This window comes from Neophocaena asiaeorientalis, unplaced genomic scaffold, assembly GCF_003031525.2.
Source record: "Neophocaena asiaeorientalis asiaeorientalis breed wild unplaced genomic scaffold, Neophocaena_asiaeorientalis_V1.1 scaffold242, whole genome shotgun sequence".
In the NCBI taxonomy this organism is placed as follows: domain Eukaryota; kingdom Metazoa; phylum Chordata; class Mammalia; order Artiodactyla; family Phocoenidae; genus Neophocaena; species Neophocaena asiaeorientalis.
In genome coordinates, this window is record NW_020172451.1 from 853042 (window position 1) to 867492 (window position 14451).

General features: G+C 57.7%; 1 protein-coding gene across 1 annotated transcript in view; it reads left to right on the forward strand.

Annotated features, from left to right (window-relative positions):
• Positions 1 to 3005, forward strand: part of BRD1 (bromodomain containing 1) — a 52794-nt gene extending 49789 nt beyond the window's left edge. Inside the window, exons 14-17 of the mRNA XM_024737395.1 lie at positions 82 to 209; positions 525 to 634; positions 821 to 975; positions 1584 to 3005. Coding sequence (XP_024593163.1) covers positions 82 to 209; positions 525 to 634; positions 821 to 975; positions 1584 to 1767 — 577 coding nt within the window. The 3' untranslated portion in view covers positions 1768 to 3005. The remainder of the gene's footprint in view (positions 1 to 81; positions 210 to 524; positions 635 to 820; positions 976 to 1583) is intronic.
• Positions 3006 to 14451: the final 11446 nt, after the last annotated feature.

Here is a 14451-nt window from a genome sequence, read left to right on the forward strand (position 1 = left end):
CTTCCCTCCTGACCCCTCCCCGCCTCCCCTCGTGCAGGGCCCGCGGCCGGGCTCTGATGGGCCCCTCTTTCCCTCCTGAAGCTTTAGCGCGCCCCCGTGCGGCCGGGGCAAGCCCGCCCTGGTCCGCAGGCACACGCTGGAGGACCGCAGCGCGCTGATCTCCTGCATCGAGAACGGGAACTACGCCAAGGCAGCCCGGATCGCGGCCGGTGCGTCCACGCCCGCCACCGCCTGTGCGCGGAGTGGGAGATGCTGGGGACCTGGGGGCCGGAGGCCTTAGAGCTGGGGGAGGGGTGGGGTGCAGGGCGACTTGGTGTCGCGGCTTGAGGGCGGGTGCGGAGTCCCTAAGCACCACTGTGGGCGCTGGGCCGGCCTTCTGCCTCCCCCGGGCTCTCGCGCCCTCAGGCCGGGCCGGTCGCACCCCCAAGGCCCGTCTTGCCACCCTGGGGCGGCCTCAGCTGTGCAGCGTGTTGGGTCCTGGGGGCCCTGCCCTTCTGACTCCTTTCTCTCCCTCTTCTCCTCAGAAGTTGGTCAGAACAGCATGTGGATTTCAACTGACGCTGCGGCCTCCGTCCTTGAGCCCCTGAAGGTCGTGTGGGCCAAGTGCAGCGGCTACCCCTCGTACCCGGCCCTGGTGAGCCACGTGGCCGTGTCCCCGGGCCCTGGGGACAGGCGTCCTGTGACCACTTGCCGGGAGACGCACACGGGGGTGTCGGGGTGTGGGCGGAGTTCCTTGAGACCCCCCTCTCGTCGGGCCCTGGCCTGCTCCGGGGCACGGGGTGCGAGGGCTCCGCCGCGACCCCGTGTCCTCCCTCGGCAGATCATCGACCCCAAGATGCCGCGTGTGCCTGGCCACCACAACGGGGTCACCATCCCGGCGCCGCCGCTGGACGTGCTGAAGGTCGGCGAGCACATGCAGACCAAGGCGGACGAAAAGCTCTTCCTCGTCCTGTTCTTCGACAACAAGAGAAGCTGGTGAGTGCCCGCCGGGCCCTGGGTGGGTCTATGTGGTCCCGACGGGCTCCCAGACCCCTGTGCTCTGCCAGCGGATGCCCCTGCCTTGGCCCCCGACGGGCCGCCGTCCAGACCCTGACCTGAGTGCTCGCGGGAACTGCCCCCCCGCCCTTCTGGCGCCAGGCTCGTCTGTCCTCTGCACCGTGGCCCTTTCTGTGCCCGAGGCTGCTCGGTGGGGAGCCGGCCGCAGTGTCCCGTGCGGCTCCATTGGGCTTGTGTGTCTTGCTGCCCCCTGACCCGGGCAAGCCCCCTGCTGCGTTCCCTGTGGCTCAGTGGGTCTTCCGGACCCGTGGCCCCGCCCTCCACTCCTTGCCGTGTGAGTGCACGTGTCGTGCGTGTGCGTGCCCCTTGGTGGCCACTCAGGTATGGCGTGGACGGCCGAGGGCTGCAGCGGCCCCCCGGGAAGTGACGCTGAGTAGAGGAGGTGACCACCGATTGCGCGCTCGGGCGCTTTCCGAGATGCCACTTGGCCTGAAGTGCCCGACGGCGTGGAGGCTGGGTGTGTGTGCGGTGGCCGAGGGGCAGGCTGACACTGGCGCGGCCTCACGGTGCATTCTCTTCCTTCAAAGGCAGTGGCTCCCGAAGTCCAAGATGGTTCCCCTTGGCATTGACGAGACGATAGACAAGTTGAAGATGATGGAGGGGAGGAACTCCAGCATCCGGAAGGCGGTGAGGGTCGCCTTCGACCGCGCCATGAACCACCTGAGCCGCGTGCACGGGGAGCCGGCCAGTGACCTCAGCGACATAGACTGACGCGGCTGTGGCCTTGTCCATAGTGTCGATACGCTGTACATACTGTATATTCACCACTTAACTTATTCTGATTTTTAGGTGTAGTTTAATTCTTTCTCCCAGGGAGGGGGAGGTTTTATTTCCCAGTTTTCTACGAAATCATCCCTGCCTGGGCGCTCTGTGAATGGCGTGGGCGCGTCCCCCGAGTGCAGCTCTGTGCCCCTCACGGTCACTCCAGAGGGCGCTGCCGGCGTCGCTTCCTTTGATCTGTAGCTGTTTTTTGTTTGTTTTTTTTTTTAAAGACTTTTGAATGTTTAATAATTTTGTAAATCATGCTCTTTACACAGAGTACCACTTATTTAATAGATGGGATGTAAATTTACAATGACAAATGTGTATTTTAAGAAAGAAGATGACTATTTTGAACGGTACTTTGTGCAAAGAGGTGGAGAATAAATTTATGCCGCGTGCATCACCTACAAATCACCAAAAACACTCCGCCGCCCCCGTGGGGGCTGGGCGGGCGCCGCCTCCGGGCCTCGCCAGCCTCCGCCTGTCCGCTCCAGCCTCCCACGGGTGTGCCTCCCAGCGGATTATTTATTGTAGAAAGTGTATCATTTGCTTTATAATGAGAGAGGTTGGCAGAAGTATATTGATATGCATTTTTATACAGGCACATAAAAATTCAACTTGCTTTGGGAGCAGGATGTGTTGGTTGTTGTACAAATGACTCTGGCTGTGTTCTTTGATTTTGTAACTTGTAATCTTTTGTTTACAATGAGGGGCTTTCTGTAACTTGTTTTAATTTAGAACACTTTGGTAGCAATAGAAACTTTGGATACATTTTTGTATGGTACACGTGATGTATATAGAATTAGTACTTTATTTTTTATTTTTAAGAGGTAAAGCATTATGTTAGGGGAAAAGGTAGGGTGGGTTTCCAAAATGGCATTTTTTATATTAAAAAATAAAGTCAAGATTTGGACGGTGTGTCCCTTTCATTCCTACATCATTAGAATGCCGGGTGGGCGTGCAGCCTGGCGGCCGGGCCGGGGCTGGGGCGAGGGTCCCTGCAGCCGAGGCACGCGACACACCTTCATCTCAAAAAGTGTCACGGGATGTCATTATTTATTATTTTACCTAATCATATTTTTATTTTAAAATGGTAGTTTAAAATTTTTAAATGTTTTTTTTTCCTTTAAGTCTGCATCGTTTGTAACATCTCCATAGAAACTTGAAAATAAAACATCTTCCTTTGATAGTTTTGTCCCGTGTCTGACGGACGCTTTCTCTCTGCTGTGGTTCTGGGGTCCTCGAGGAAGGCCTGTTGGGGCCACGTCACCGCGGGCGAGGCCCCCGGCTGTGGTCGGAGAAGGGACGGGAGGGATGGAGGGACGGGGTCTTCACGCCGGAGCCTGGAGCTGCACCCGTGGCCTCCTCTGCCCCCACTGTCCCAAGTCACGGTCACGCCGAAGGGCGCGAGGGGCTGCCGCGGCCTGAGCTCTGCTGGCGGCGTCCGCTGGCGCTGAGTCCTGCTGCTGTGGTTTCCACGGAGCCCCGCCATCCTGGCCGCCAGGACGTGTCCGGGCTCGTGGTGGGGCCTCCTGCGCGCTCAGCTCAGCCCCGCTGGAGCTGGCCCTTGCCGCCGCTCGGGCCCACTGGGCGGGCATCCAGCCTGTCTTTCCCCGTTCGCCTGGGGCTTTGTGGTGTCAGCACCGAAGTCAGTGTCCCGGGAGCTCCTCGCCCGTACCTGGGGCCCCTGCCAGTCCGGGGCAGCCCCAAGGAGCCCCCGTCTCAGAAGCTCACTCGACCCAGCACTGGCCGTCCGACCCCACCCAGGGCGTGGCTGTGCCGCGGCCCCAACCCTGAGCAGGGGCCTGGCAGGTGGGGCTGAGGGCGCCCCGTGTCCTTAGCAGGACCTCCTGGGTCCCACTGCCCTCTTGGATCCAGCCCCGGGGGCCCTGGGGCTCCTGGCTGTGGCTTCCTTCTTTCTTGGAGGGCCTCTGGGCAGGTGGGCAGAAGTGGCAGCTTCAGAGCGCAGGGGGGTCTGTAAGGGCAGCTGGGGACGAGGACCCAGCAGGGGCACTGGGGCGCCTCAGGCCGGAGCCCAGCCCCCCGGGAGGCGGGTGGTCTCTCCTCGAGACCTGCAGTTAGTCCCGTGTGACCCGCTGCCTGGGGCCCTGGCCCTGCAGACTTGAGGACGCAGGGCTGGGGACTCGGGGGGACACTGGGGTCTTGTGGTCTGAGCAGTGGGGCCCAAGCCTCCGGAGTGCCCACGTGGCAGGCCTGCGTGGCCCCGGCGTCCAGCTCCCAGCGCAGGGGCAGAACTACAGCCCAGCGCTGGGGCGTTTCGTGTCCAAGGCAGTGCAGACGGTGCTCATCACGTGACCGGGGCTCCCGGCCCTGTCCCCCCAGGCAGGGTCCAACCACGCGGTGTGGCCTCCTCCCCAGTTCTCTGGGCGGCACTCAGGGTTTCCCCGAAGCAGACAGGGATCCTCACGTACCCCCAACAAGCCCTCTCTGGGGTCCCCCACCCCAGACGTGTCCTCTCGGTGTCCCCCTTCCAGGCGTGCTCTGCGGGTAGGGCAGACTCCCCACTCCTGGGCCAGGTGGGTTTGGCTTCTTGGGGGATGGGGGGCAGAGGTCTCCCCCAAACCCTTCCCCCCAAACCAGGGGCTGACCCCAGGCTGGGGAGGGACTGTCCACACACCCCTGCACCCCACAGACTTGTGGGGTCAGATCTTGCCACCCTTGCTCGGACCCCGGCCCCTCCTGGGACCCCCAGGGGAGCTCCCTTGCAGTGAGGTGAGGCCAGGAGACAAGATCAATGGGAAGTAACTGGGAGCATCACTTCCAGAAAAATGTCCTCCGTGTGGGAGGAGTTTCCTCCTGCTGGCTGGAATGTGGATGTGGTGGCTGGAACTGGAGCAGCCATTCTGGACCACGTGGAAAGCGGCAGAGCCACAGGCTTGATGGAGCTTGGGCCTTTGATGTAAGCACAGAGCTTTCCTGTTGTGAAATGCAATTCATATTTTATGGCAAGACAAAAAAAATTTAAACAATTTTTTTCTGCCCTTTGGCCCCCTCTCTCCCCCTTGCTGTGTATCTGCATGTTGCATCGACCACACCTTCCCCACTGGCAGAAATGCCTGCTCAACCATAAAGAGCAGTATTCTCCCAGCATCAACAAGACAACTCCTTAAAGATAAATTTCCTTCTCGATCTCCTAAGGGCCCGATGACGCTTAGATCGGGATTGTGTAAATTGTCAATAATACGTCATTTGATGTACAGCCCTCTGTCTCAAAAACCTTATATAACTGTGCCTTGACTTCTAGTGGGTGGAACAGTTCTCAGAGCTTTCTGAGATGCTCTTGCCCAGGTTATAATCCTCAAATTTGGCTCGAATAAAATGTTCCATTTGTTTTGTAGATCGACCAATTAATTTTTCTTTCTTTATTTACTTTTAATTTAATTTAATTTAATTTTGGCTGCATTGTGTCTTAGTTGCGGCACGCAGGATCTTCATTGAGGCAGGCGGGATCTTTTCATTGTGGCGCGCGGGGCTCTTCGCGGTGACGCGCGGGCTTCTCTCTAGTTGCGGCGCGTGGGCTCCAGGTTGCGTGGGCTCTGCAGTTGTGGCACGTTGGGCTCTCTTGTTGTGGCGCGCGAGCTCAGTAGTTGTGGCGTGCGGGCTCAGTTGCCCCGCGGCATGTGGGATCTTAGTTCTCCGACCAGGGACCGAGCCTGCGTCCCTTGCATTGGCAGGCGGATTCTTATCCACTGCGCCACCAAGGAAGCCCTCGACTGATTAATTTTTTTGTCGACACTACCAGGCCTGAAGAATTTTTTATGTGATAGGAACATTACCTTTTAAAGCCACAGCTGTTTTCTTTAGAGCAGGTAAATCTCATATCGGTCAAAATGAAATCATTAAAATTCCAGAAAAAATCGTGGAGTGATTATTTATTACCATGGAGTGAAGATGATCTTTTAAAGTATGACACAGCCTCCAGAAATCACAAAAGAAAGTATCAGCGTATTTAACAATGTAAACTTAGAAAGTTCGTGTGGGCGTGGTCAAAAACATCCCATCACTCACAAGGTCAAAAGACCGATTCGGAAGAATATTTGCAACTCAAACCACAGAAAGAGGGCTCATTTCCTTAAGAAATAAAAGTCCTACAAATCAGTTTTAAAAAGACCACCAATAAGGATAGAAAAAAATGGGCCAACAATGGACTCATTTCCCAGAAAAGTGAATGCAAATGATTCTAAGCTTATTAAAAAATGCTTCATTTCACTCATAGTAATAGAAATGCAAAGTAAAACTGCTCCCTAGAGGCCATTTTTAAATTGTCAGGTTGGCAAAGAAAACAAAACCACAGGAAATGTCCAAGGGAGGGGGAGGAGCCTTCTCAGAGGCTGCCGGTGGGTGAGCGGCTGAGCTGATCCCCCCCGGGGAGGAATCCACACCAGTCATCAGACTAACGCCCTTTGACCCAGTGCTTCTACCTCTGAGCATTTATCCTTCAGTTATATTCTCACCAGCGTGACATGACTCTGTCAGGTGGCAGCACTTCGGTAAAAGCAAAAGGTTAGAAACAGCCTAAATGTCTGTCCACAGGGGATTGCCAAGATCGACGGAGACACGCCACGCGGCCAAGTCCTCGGCAGCTGTTGCAAAGAGTGAGGGAGGGCTGTATATACTGATGCGGAAAATCTTCGAAATAAAGTGTAAGAAGCAGAGCGGGGAAGAATGGGCCGGCTATGCCGCTGTTTGTGCCGAAGAGGGGACTTGCTTGCATTTGTGGGAACTGAGTGTGTCCAGAGCCAGGTGGCCGAGAGGCTCCCTCCAAGTGAGGCTGGCGGGGCCCAGCCTGGGGTCCCATGAAGGCTGTCACGCAGCCGCGCCTGGTCTCCGTGTAAAAGGATGGGGATGCCGAGTGGACAGACGTGCTCCCCTGGATGGCTGGGCAGCAGGGGCTGCAGGGAATCGGCCTCGGGCCGGGGGACACTGGGATGGCCCGGAGGGGCCTGGGCTGACTGGGTGGGTGGGGGGAACTCCTCGGGGCACATCATGTTGCCTCCTCTACTCTCCCATACCAGCTGTTTATAACCCAGACGCTCACTTTAAAAATGCATCGTTTCAATAAAAACAAGCTCGGCTGCGGTGTGGTCAAAACACTTGGTCGTTGCTGAGTTACAGGGCTCAGCGTGGGCACAATTTCATGGTTATCTCCGCCAGTTCACGCACGAGACTTGTATTTAAAAATAAATGCTTTGATATCCTGGTGGAGTTATTTTCTTTGGTCTTAAAAAGCAATATACACAAAGATATTGAAAATTAAAAATTCATCAGTGCTCTGAGACTCCATCTGTGGCTCACCGAGACACAAGTGGTGATTTGTCAAGCTTGGGTGGGGGACTTGGCCCTTTGCTGCAGGTTTGGGGAGAAACTACAGAGAGAGAGGCTCCCTGGGAAATCCATCTGACTGCGACCAGGCACCTGGGAGGGCTGGGCTCCCGTTCCCAGGACAAAGAGTGATGCTTCAGGCCGCAAGCAGGAAGCGGGCGCCCCGGCCCCTGGCTGCCTGCTGGCTGGTGTGGACAGACACGGGGCCGTTCTGCGCTTAAAATGTTCTTCTTGTCACTTTTAACGGGGTTCTGTTACCTTACGTCATTACAGTATCTCTGTGGCACGCGAAGAGCATCTCTCGTGGTACCAGCTCCCAACCTGAAGCCCCAGACGCGCCAGGCCCACATACCTCCCTCCACTTGGTCGACCAGAAGAGGCCCCCCAGGGTGGAGGGAGACAGAGGTCCGAGGTCTGTGGCTACGTCCAGGGTGGTGGGGGGACCCTGTGCAAAGGGCCCTGGGCCGGGGGAGGGGCTGGCGGGGGCGGGAGGCCCAGGCCCTCCTGCCGGTATAAACAAAACAGCCCAAGTGGGAAAGTGGCGCTGCACCCCTCCCCCTGCCCCTCCGCCTCCACGCTGGCTCTGTGACCCCCCGGCCTCTCTGAGCTGTCCCTGCGGTGGGTGTGGGGTCTCCGTCGGGTGACGGACAAGGTCTGTGGACAGGCCGGTCCGTGCTGACCGCGCAGCCCCTGGAGTCAAGCCGGGAGTCGAGGCACCTCCGCTCCGCGCTCGGCCGAGCAGGAGAAGCTGCCTGCACCTTCGTCTCCCTCGAGGTCTGCACTTCTGGCCTTTAAGTGATGGTTTGATGAATAAATAATAGTCACATATAAACATAAATGTATACGCGCACCAGTGTTGACGTGTGTGTGTGTGTGTGTGTCGGTGAACTTGAGCCTGGCGTCTGGGCTTCTGCTCAGCTCTGTCGGCAGGGCTGAGGCTGCGGCCCTGGGGTGGCGACTGCAGGACGGACCTCTGCGCCCAGCTGGCACCGCTGGTGAGGGGCAGCCTGGCCCGTGGCTCCCGGGCAGTGGCGTCTTCCTGGCGTTTGCTGACGACTCTGCGCTCGGTGTGAAGCTTTCTGCGCATAAGTCACCACGTATGATGTGCTGGCCGTGCCTATTACAGCCGAGCGTCCTTAGAGAAGCAGCAGATCTGTTTTAATTTATACGTAGCAGATGCTCCGACTTGGCTGGCTCACCCGGTGAATCGCGGCCTCTGTGCCTATTAAACAGGCCGGAGCCAGGGAGGTGCTCCGAGCTGTGGGCGCGCCCGCCGGAGCTGGGCTCCCCGGGGCTGGGGGCTGCTGTGGACCCGGGGGCTTGGCACCGTGGGCTGGGGACCGGCTGCTGGTTCCCTGCTTGGCTTCCCACCCCCGTCGGGAGCCTGACGTGCACCTGTGCCCCAGGCCCCGGGTGCCCCCTGAGCAAGTCCTCCCCCACCGGGGCCTCCCCAGAGGGCTGCGAGCCCCACACCTGCCGCCCGCAGGGACGCCTGGCCAGGAGGGCTCCGCAGGGGAAGATGGACGGGCTCTGTGGACAGTGCTGTGAGGAGGGGGCCCTGGGGAGCCGGTGGCCTTCTGGGAGGGAGATGGGTCTGGCTTGTAGGCGCTAGGGGCCCCACCACGGTCCCCTCAGGCCTGCCACCAGACCTCCTCTGTCCTTCCCCCAGAGACAGACCTCACTGCACGCCCCCGGTCGGGCGCCGCTGGGCGTCAGCAGCCCTGCTGGGCGCCACCCAGCTGCCCCTCCACTCCTGCCTGCCAGCCATGCCCTCCCCATGTCCCTTCGCAGACCCCTGGGCTGCGTGCCCGGCAGGGCCCCCTGGGGAAGCCCCCCGGCCCGGCCTCACTGGCCTCCTTGCTTTGCCTCCCTTCTCCCTTCAGCCTCCACCTCTGGCTCTTTCTCGAGCTTCCTGGCTGCCTCCCCTCCCCTCCCCTCCTCAGTGCCGTCCATTCCCTAGGGCCTTCCTTCATGCATCTGCCTGGGTCCACAGATGTTTCCTGGGACCTGCTGTGTGCCAGGCTCTGTGTCGGACAAGACATGGGTGAGCGCCTGCTGACTCCCGCCCACCCCCCCCATCCCCAAGGCAGGAGCTGGGCAGTGCCCAGAACAAGGGTGAGGAGTCACAGGTATGCTGGGCAGGCTGCCTGGAGGAGGTGTCTCATAGCACCACCCAGGACGGGGCGCTCCTGGGTGCATGGCAGGGAGGGGTCAGGAAATGGACCAGGTCAAGGGGGGTGAAGGGGCTGGGGTGGGTGGGGGAACCCCTCAGAGAGTCCCAGCAGGGCGGGAAGGCCACCTGGACAGGCAGGTGGGCCACCGTGCCGGCCGGGCAGTTGTGCATGTCAGGTGAAGCGGAGGCCGTGACGTGGCTGAACTGAGCCGTAGAGGAGGCCAGTCTGAGGCACTGGGCTGCGGACACAGTCCTGCCCCGTGGGCTTCCCGGGCACAGGGGCTCAGAGGACACGCGGGTCGGGGCGGGGCAGGCGTCCCGAAGCCTTTGTTGTTTCTGAACAAAGGGCCTTTCCGTCTTGCAGGCTCTGCATGTTACGTGGCCAGTCCTCGGTGGAGGTCAGGCAAGTGCAGAGACCTGGGAACCTGGCAAGGGGCCGTGGGGCTGGGGCAGATGAAGAGGGGGAGGTGCCGGGCGTCCGCGCTCCAAGAACTGGGTTGTCACCCAGTGGGGTGACATCATCTGAGTTATGTGAAGCCCCAGGGGCTACGGCTCTGAAGGGCAGGGGCTTGGGGTGCCCAGGGCGGCTGCACCCGAGGGGTGCACGGGGCGGCCTCTGAGAGCCGGTCAGTCTTCTGTGGCCGCGCTGAGCGCAGGTGCGAGATCAGAGGGGACCTGGGGCACAGGGAAGGTCTTGTCCAGAGGGACCCGGGGACAGGCCACGGGAAGCAACAGCCCACCGCAGGCCCCCATCGGATGCCCCTGGGACGTGGGGTCAGGAGCCGCGGGACCGCTGGCCCCTCAGACTGCTTTGCTTCCGGTCTTGCTGGGCGGCCGGGAGGCCAGAGACCTGCCTGAGAGCACCGCCTGCGTTCTGAGAGCTGGCCCTCCTGTGTGGGCGGCCAGGGCCCGTGTCCTGCCAGGGAGGTCCACGAGCGCCTTGTGGACCTTGGTTAGACGTGGTGAGGGGGACCCTCCTGTGCCCACAGCAGCCCCGGCCCAGACAGTGGTGTTGGTGCGGCCCCTCGGCTGACCTGGGCAGGCGGGCAGGAGGCCAGGCCCACCCTTGATGACCCCGGGCAGCTCCTGGCATTTTGAGAAATTGGATTGTGAGTGATGAGCTTCCGCTGGCTTGCTCCTGATAGATTCCTGAAAGTTAATTGAAAATAAAATGCATGATCTTTTCTTTTGATGAGAAAAGGCAGATTTAGCTGGAACAATGCTCCGGCAATGGGGCTGGAGAAACTTGGAGACGGTAGAGGGAAAATGAAAGTTTGAAGGCACGTGAAAAACATGGTAATTCTCACCAAACCACGTGCATTCTGAGTATTAACACCTGGGCTGCGAGGCGCTGCCCCTCTCCAGCACTGCCAGTTCCGGGGTCCGTTGTCATCACAACTCATTCCCGTGCCATTTGCTTTTTCACTTATACTGACCGTCCCCAGGAAATCAGACTGGGAGCCTGGAGCTGGAGCCATTGGCCGGCTGGGGCGGGGGCCCTGCACCCCAGCCTCGCGGGACCCCCACTGGCCCTGCTGCCCACCCACGCCTGTTGCTCTGCTCACAAGGATGGTCCTGACCCACTTCCTTCCCAAGAGGTCTCAGAACCGAGCTTGGCCCTCAGTGCTGTGGGCACGGTGCCACTGGTGATGTTGTCCCCTGGGCTCCTGGGCATCAGAGCCCCGGCCTGGGGGCCAGCTGTGCCAGCTGTCGTGCTATTGTCCCCTGCTGTGGAGCAAACCACCACAGCTCAGACCCCACACGTTTATTGTCATCCACAGTTTGTGCGGGAAGAGGTTGGCTCAGGGCCTGCGCGGCCGCAGTGCTTCACGCCAGTCAAGCAGTTGGCACCGTCCAGCTTCTTTTCTGGCTGTGGGACTGTGGCTTCCTTTCCTGCTGGCTGTTGGCCAGAGGCCACCCTTGGGTCCTGGTGTGCAGTGGTCCTAATGCGGCTGCTTTCCCCCCTGATCCATCAAGACGGGGTTACCGTCCCACGTAAGGAAGTCATGTGCCCGTGGTCATGGGCACCCTCACTCATATCGTGTGCTCCTGCTCGGAAGCAAGTCATGGGTCCCGCCCACACTCACGGGGAGGGGGCCACGCAAAGGGTGGACACCTGGATGTGGGAGGCCCAGGACCAGCCAGCGGCTGTCGGCCGAGACTCCCCAGGGGTCTGAGCCCCACAGCACACGCTGTGCGTGCTTCCTGGGGAAGGGAAGTCTAGGCACCCCTCGCAGGGTTTGCCAAACTGGCCTGGACCTCGCCTCCCTCCCTTCTGTCCGGCCCCTTCTCCCTGACCTCCCAGACTCCCTGGGCCTTTGCTCCCCGCTCCTTCTCCCTGACCATCTGGGCAAAGGCAGACGTGTCTGCACCCAACAACAGAACATCAAAACGGTGCGGCAAAAATCAATAGAAATGCAAGGAGAAGTGGCCACATCCACAGATGTGATGGTAGGACATTGGGCTCCTGTCAGCAGTGGGCAGCTCCGGCCGGCGGACAGTGATAAAGATAGAGCTGAGCCATCCATCGACTGCATCTAATCGACACCTACAGACCGCTCCATCCGACAAAGCAGGATACACGTTCTTCTCAAGCTCACATGGAACGTTCACCAAGATAGACCACATTCTGGGCCGTAAAACACACCTTAACAGATTCAAAATCCTGGTAATCAGATACAGTATGCTCTCAGACCACAGTGGAATTAAACTAGAAATCAATAAGAGAAAGATAGCTGGACGGTTGCAAAATATCTGGAGAAGAAACAATGCACAGGTCAAAGAAAAATCTCAAAAGAAATAGAAAAATATTATGAATTAAATGAAAATGAAAACATAAGTTATCAAAATTGGCAGGACGCAGTGGAAGTCGTGCTTACAGGGAAATTTACAGAAGAATGCCTACATTAGAAAAGAAGAAAAATCTGGAACCAATAACTAAGCTCTCACTTTAGGAAACTAGAAAAAGAAGAGCAAATTAAATACCTATTAAAGAAATCGAATTAACAATTAATAACCTTCCCAAACAGAGAGCACCAGGCCCAGATGGCTTCACTGGTGAATTCTACCAAACACCGAAGGGAGAAATTATACCAATTCTCTACAAGCTGTTCCAGAAAATAGAAACAGAGGGAACATCTCGTAACTCATTCTATGAAGCGGTGTCACTCTGATACCAAGACAAAGATATTAATTACAAGGAAAGGAAACTATAGACCAATATTCCCCGTGAACATAAGATGCAAAAATTCTCAACAAAACATTAGCAAGTTGAATCCAACAGCGTATAAAAAGGATACACTGGGACTACGAACAAGTGGGATTTGTTTCAGGTATGCAATGTTGGCTCAATATGAAAAAATCAATTAATGTAACCCATCACACCAACAGGCTAAAGAACAAAAACCACACAATTATATCAATAGATGCAAAAAAAAAGCACTTGATAAAATACAATACCCGTTCCTGATAGCAAAATAGGAATAGAGGGGAACTTCTTCAACTTGAACATCTACAAAAACCCTTACAGGGAACGTCTTACTCAATGGTGAAACTCTAGATGCTTTCCCACTCATTTTGGATGGCTCAGTGAAGAGGCACCTCCTCCAGGCAGCCTTCTGGACTCCTCCCTCCCTCTCCTGAGTGAGGGGCCTCTTCTCTGGGGTCCACAGCTCCTGGTGCGATCTCGACTTGCCCTTCCACGTGTCTGCTGCTCCTCTACCTGTGAGCTCCTTGAGGGAAGGCTCACTGTTCCCAAGTCTGGCCGAGGGGCTGCATGGGTGAGCTGAAGCCAGGATGAAACAACACAAGTGGGGTGAGTAAGTTCTGCAGTGACAGCCATCACTCAAGGAGCTTTTGGAGGGAGGAGCTGAATCTGGGTTAGGGGCACAGTTCGGAAGTTGGTCGACGGGTGTGGGGTGGGTGACCGAGAGCGTGACTGATCGCTGAGGCATGTGCAGAATCCAGGCCAGTGACTGACAGCCGGTCCCCAGTGGCTGTCACCTCCACTGTGTGGGCAACTGTGTGTGATGGACAGGTGGGTGGGACCACACCTCAGGGAGCTGGTGATCGACTCTTAGAGTGAGTCCTCAGAGGTGAGTGAGCAGTTACTTGGGAGTGTTTATGGCCCACCTGCCAGGCTAGAGCAGGTTTAGAACTCAGCAGGGTCATAATGAGCTCTGGGCAACCTCTGATGATGTTGACTGTCAACTGTCTATCCCTCCGTTTGTCCATCCATTTACCCATCCGTCTACCGACCCACCCACTCTCCATCCATCCATCCATCCGTCCATCCGCATGTCTAAGAAGCTCATTAAACTCCAAGCACGTGAAGAAAACGACACCAGGTACGTTGCTTAAAACAAGTGCTAAGAGAAAATCCTGAATGCAGACAGAGGAACAAAGATAAAAACGATAGCCGGTTTAGCCTCAGAAACAATGCAAGCCAGGAGGCGGTGGGTCAACGTCGTTAAAGTATTGGAATAGAATACTGGAACTGAGAACTCTACAGTGAAAATATCTTTCAAAATTGAAGGCAAAATAAAGACTCCTGGACGTATAAACCCGAGAGAATTCATCACCAGAAGACGCAAAGCAGCAGTGCGGTCTGCTTACTTTGCTTCTGCTGCAGGTCAGACCAGGATCGTGGCGTCCAGCTGTGGCTGGTTGGAGACAGAGGGGCACGCTGGCCTACGGTTACCCTCCTGAGCTGCGGAGACCCTCCTCTGGGCCACACGGAGCCTGGCTGGTCAGAAATAGGGCCCCTTCTTGGGGGAGCCAAGCTGGACACAGGGAGGATCCTTAGAGCGTCCATTCTCTGACCCCCATCCTGACACTGGCAGACCGTGAGGTCTGCCTGAGGTGCCAGCTGTCTGGATCCACCCTCCTCCCACCAGGGCCACCAGGCTTGCTGGCTGGCTGCTGCCTCCTGGTCACGTCCCTCCCGTCTTCCTGAGTACCCAGCCGTCCACCACCCAGGACCCAGGCAGCCAGCTGGTCCTAACATTCCCAGCATCTTAGCTGCCTTCACGTGTGCCAGGTATGCTCTGTGCCGGTGCTTTCCGGGTTCTGGGGTTGATCTGGGGTGCAAGCCGGTTAGCCACCTCTGGGCCAGGGGC